The sequence below is a fragment of the Achroia grisella genome, unplaced genomic scaffold (assembly GCF_030625045.1).
Source record: "Achroia grisella isolate CSIRO2021 unplaced genomic scaffold, CSIRO_AGI_Agris_v1 utg509, whole genome shotgun sequence".
In the NCBI taxonomy this organism is placed as follows: domain Eukaryota; kingdom Metazoa; phylum Arthropoda; class Insecta; order Lepidoptera; family Pyralidae; genus Achroia; species Achroia grisella.
In genome coordinates this window covers 1,423,646-1,428,932 of record NW_026712902.1, presented here as the reverse complement: position 1 = coordinate 1,428,932, position 5,287 = coordinate 1,423,646, and the positions used below count along the sequence as shown (strand labels likewise).

The 5,287-nt window shown below is 36.8% G+C and overlaps 1 protein-coding gene across 1 annotated transcript; it reads right to left on the bottom strand.

The window, feature by feature from the left end:
• Positions 1-3,197: 3,197 nt before the first annotated feature.
• On the bottom strand, positions 3,198-4,769 carry LOC131846338 (uncharacterized). Its single transcript, XM_059195616.1, has 2 exons — positions 4,456-4,769; positions 3,198-3,637 (listed from the first exon to the last, which is right to left on the bottom strand). Exons 1-2 carry the CDS (start codon positions 4,613-4,615, stop codon positions 3,198-3,200), a joined length of 600 nt encoding a protein of 199 aa, XP_059051599.1. The 5' UTR covers positions 4,616-4,769.
• Positions 4,770-5,287: the final 518 nt, after the last annotated feature.

The following is a 5,287-nucleotide window of genomic DNA, read 5'->3' as shown; positions in this document are numbered from 1 at the left end:
ATTCTAGAAATTTCTATTTCCCGACCGCTTAAATAACGTTTAGTTCTACCTTAGTGTGTAGTGTATGGAATATTCTAGAAATTTCTACTACTTGGCTGCTATTGCATGATTTAACGTCAAGTTCGATCATAGTTTGTGTGGAATTTCTAGAAATTTCTACTTCCTGACCGCTATTAAATGTTGAGGGTCACAAAGATACAAATAAAGGTACCGCGTCACAATGGAGCGTGGGGTGAGTTGGGTACGTATAAGGTACTTGGTAAGCAGTAAGTCGCCTTTCCCCTCGTACAGAATCTATTCAGCCGAGAATTTGTTACGTTTCAAATATATTTTTTTAAATACCCAGCCGGCAGTGCTTCATAAAACACTAATGGCCTGTCGCTACTTCGTCCGGGACATAATTTGATGTTTTATACTATATATTACTAGCTGTAGCCGCGACTTCGTCCGCGTGGAGTTTAACTTTATTTTTCTAAAATAAAAGTAGCGTAAGTTACTCCTTATTACATCAGCTACCTGCCAATAAAAGTCCCGTCAAAATCGGTCCAGCCATTTCAGAGATTAGCCGGAACAAACAGACAGACAAAAATGTAAAAAATATTATTTTGGTGTATGTGTCCTATTTATATTCATAACCATGTAGTAAAAAATGGTTATTTCAATATTACAAACAGACACTCCAATTTTATTTATATGTATTAGACTGACGATTTCGGTCAAACTACACAGAACTTTAACTTTAACTTTAATACACCTAAACCTTTAAGAGTCTCTCTATTTATGGATGAAAACCGCATCCAAATCCGTGCAGGAGTTTATGAGATTATTGGGAATATACAAAGACGCAGACTTCGATTAATATGTGTGGACGTAATCGTATTTTTCACTGCGTTTTGTAATAAAACTAGTTACTCGCATTATACATATAAACATTCCTCTTAAATTACTCTATCTATTCAAAAATCGCTTCAAAATCCGTTGCGTAGTTTTAAAGAATTAAGCATACATAGGGACAGACAGCGACAGCGACTTTGTTTTATGCTATTTAATTATGATGAAGTTAATAATTTCGTTAAATGATTTAGTACCAAATGGAGACAAACATTAAGTGTCCTACGAATAAAATGTAACATGGATATTTTAATAAACATCCTCGATGGTCTTGTTATTTAACAGACAGGTTTACTTGCAATGGTTGCGGGTTCGATTCCTCGCACGGAACAAACATTTGTATTCATATGACTGAGTGTTTATATCGGTTTGGGTGTTTTATAAAAATTATAATATGAAAAATTTGACGTTCATAATCGGCTAAAATGTCCTACATGAATAAATTATTTTTGAATTCGAATTTATTAAAAACAAAATTTAAGGTTTTATATCAATTGTGTAGTACCCATAACAGAAACTCTGCTTTACTTTATATTAAACGGGAATGTGTTAAAATTCTATCTATACATATAAATAAAATTGGAGTGTCTGTTTGTAATATTGAAATAACCGTTTTTTACTACATGCATATGAATATAAATACGGTACATACACCAAAATAACATATTTTACAATTTTTGTCTGTATGTCTATCTGTCTGTTTGTTCTGGCTAATCTTTGAAATGGTTGGACTGATTTTGACGGGACTTTTTATTGGCAGGTAACTGATGTAAAAAGGAGTAACTTAGGCTACTTTTATTTTAGAAAAATTCTCTAATTAACTTATTAGTTAAATACCACGCGGACGAAGTCGCGGGTACAGCTAGTAGTAAATATAAATTAGAGATAAATTCATTGTTACTGCACCCAAATAGCGAAATGTATGTTTTACACGAAATCTATTAACTACGCATTAAGATCTATTACGTTTAACAACACGTTTATACCTTGTTTTTAATAATAAAGATATGTTGCAAACGAATGCAACACCGATTAAAAATAAATACATAGCTAAATCGGTAATAACCGATAATTAACAATTAGTTTGCACTTCACTATTGCGAGAAAGTGGGAACTTGTCGATCCCGCGCGGCAAGAATCGGCGGGCGGGATCGATTCAACGCGCGGACGGCGATGTCAGATTGTAAGCATTCCCGCCGCCGGTTGCCGCGACGTTGCCGCTCCGCGCGTTGTTTGGGTTGTAAGCAGCGGCAACAGCCGTGTGTCTACTTTGCTTTTTTTATTTATTACGTTTTTCGGCTCTGGATACGAGTCCTTATAAGCTCAACTTTAACAAGTACCGAGACTAACAAACTATTCATACTAACTTTTGCGTTTATAATATTAACTAGCTACTACTAGCCCGCGACTTCGTTCGAGTGGTTATGAAAAACTCTATCATTATCAATTGTAACCAACCCTACATATATTCTAATACTAGCTGTAACCGCGTGAAATTTATAGCCTATATGTTATTCTGATGTATAAGCTATATTACTGTAGTTTCAACAAAATCCGTTCAGTAGTTTTTGCGTGAAGGAGTAACAAACATCCATTCATACTCACAAACTTTCGCGTTTATATCTAATACTAGCTTTTGCTCGCGGCTTCGCTCGCGTTACTTTTATCCCCTTAAGGGTGGATTTATCAAAATCCTTTCTTAGGGGATGCCTACGTCATAGTAGATTTATGCATGTAAAGTCTCAGTCCGAGCGGTTTAAAATTGACAACGTTACATACAAATTTTCATCCCCTTAGGGGTAGAATTAATCAAACTCCTTTCTTAGCGGATGCCTACGTCATAACATCTACCTGCATGCCAAATTTCAGCCTGATCTGTCCAGTGGTTTGGGTTGTGCGTTGATAGATCACTATATCAGTCACCTTTGAGTTATATATATTTAGATAATCGAAACAAAAATCGAAATTTCTTTATTCATGTAGGACTATTACAGACTCTTATGATATGTCAGATCTACAAATACTAAACTATTCACACAACGCTATCTACAATAGTACCAATGTAAACAGAGCCTATGTTATGAGCACTAGACAGCTGATATAAATACATAAATATATTTTTCTTGTAAATACATATATAGTATAGGTACATAGAAAACATCCAGTTACAAACCATCATACTCATATACACAACTGTTTATACCATGCGAGGAATTGAACCTGCTACCAGGACATTGAATTTAAAGCGGTGTGCTAAACCGTTAAACCATAAGGGCCTATAAAAAATTGAATAAAGACTACATATCTCAAAGCATATACAATTTATTACTAGATTTTTGCGCCGCTATCTCATTTATCACCAAGTCTTGCATTTTACTTCTCAGCACTAACTTCCTCACAGGATCCAAACGCCTGAAGAACGGCGCTAAAGACTTCAGAAACATTAAATCGTATTCTTCCTCCGCGTAACTTCTTCTCCGTTTTTTTGGTACCGCCACTGGGTCTTCGCTATCTTCTTCATCATTGTTGGGCTTTACGTCCACAAAGTTATCCGTTAAATTACTGTTGTCCGTTACATCCTGGTTTTCGGTCGTATTTGTCTCGCTGTCAGGTTTGTCAATGAAACTCAACACTTCCATATACTGCCATCTCCCATTGTACTCTTCTATACATGACGCGCCGCTTTTCTTCATCTCCTTTTTATATGAATCACGTAGATTCTTCCATTTCATTCTAACTAAATCGACTGTAAGGAAAATAATTTCGAAATTAGGTACTACACGTTATAATTAATAATAATTCTTGGACAATTAACACAGCGCCATCTAGTCCCAAGTTAAGCAGAGCTTGTGTTATGGGTACTAGACAACTGATAAATACAATATATTTTTTTATGTAAACACATAAATATTATACGTATAAAACATCCAGACCGATACAAACAATCATGCTCATGAATACAAATGTTTGTACCGTGTGAGGAATCGAACCCGCGACCATCGGACGTAAAGCGGTGTCCTAAACCGAAGACCACCAAGGTCGTCAGTTGTTGTTTACTGATTGTTTATGATATAACTTTTTAATTGACAATTGATTTAAAATTGTCTATTGATACCATTTAAGTGTAACCATGACAGTTCATACATTAAATATAATTAAAATAATTCATATTTATTATTTATAGTGTAATAGCAGACCCGACGACGCGTTGCTGTGCTTAAGGTCCTTGAATAAAATAATATTGCGACTATAAATTGAGATGTAAGCTATCCTATCTTTCAAGTTGGAGCAAATTGCATACAATGTGCAAATCAAACTTGCAATCAGTTCAGTAGTTTAGGAGTCCATCGCGGACAAATAACGTGACACGTAATTTTTTATATAAAGATTATACAAAAAACTATATTTAAAGTTGTTTTACAAACACCGCCATCTATATGTTGTGTGCGGAACTAATAAGACAACACGCGAGGACGTATCACTTATTATCAGCAACTACACTTAATCTAGAACAGTTGCTTTTTATGTTATTGCTCGAATGAATAGAACAATAACAACACAAACCTGGCAATTGCAAAGTTTCAGATATCTCCTTCCATGCTAAGGCCGTTTGAAATCTGTCATTGTAATCCTCGTTCTCTGCGTTCCATAAACACTCGCGGTTTTTTATTTCTTGTATTAGTTTGTGGATTGTCAGCTCACTCAAGTTGAATTTGGGCGGCATTTTCGCGCCAAAACATGCTTAAACACAGAGTATTGTGTAAATTAGAAGCGGCGACAGGGCACCGCGTCAACTCGCGACTGACGAGAACGCGGCGCGGCTCGGCGGTTGCGCGTGACGAAAGTACCAAACTAACAGGATACGCGGCACGCGGCGAACCGTGGGAGGCGTCACCGCGTGTAATCGCGACTGAGCGACGCGACGTTGCCGCTTTGTGTAGCCGGTAAACTAGATAAACATTCTTATTGAAATGAAAAGAAAATATTTAATTACCATATTGACAATTTTTTTTTATGGATGATAATGGAATGGTGCACCCGCCTGCGCTAACGGTTTACGCTGGCGGGGCACCAGTGGAGAATTAGATAAGCATGATGTCAGGTCAGTTTGCCCATCGTGATTAAATCACCAGGAATTAACAACGATGATTTCCAGGGGGAACCGCGTGGAGGTCGACATAACTAACATTAGAGCCATTATTAACAATCCTCTTCCCTCCAATGTTTCATTGGAGTATTTTTTTTATGATGATAACGGAATGGTGCACCCGCCTGCGCTAACGGTTTACGCTGGCGGGGCACCAGTGGAGAATGAGATAAGCATGATGTCAGGTCAGTTAGCCCATTGTGACAAATTTACCAAGAATTTATGACGATGGTTTCCAGGGGGAACAGC

Coding starts and splice junctions, on each gene's coding strand:
- LOC131846338 (XM_059195616.1), bottom strand. CDS start 4,615: ATGCCGCCCAAATTCAACTTGAGTGAGCTGACAATCCACAAACTAATA. Junction 3,638..4,455: donor TGAAACTTTGCAATTGCCAG/GTTTGTGTTGTT, acceptor TTTTCCTTACAG/TCGATTTAGTTAGAATGAAA.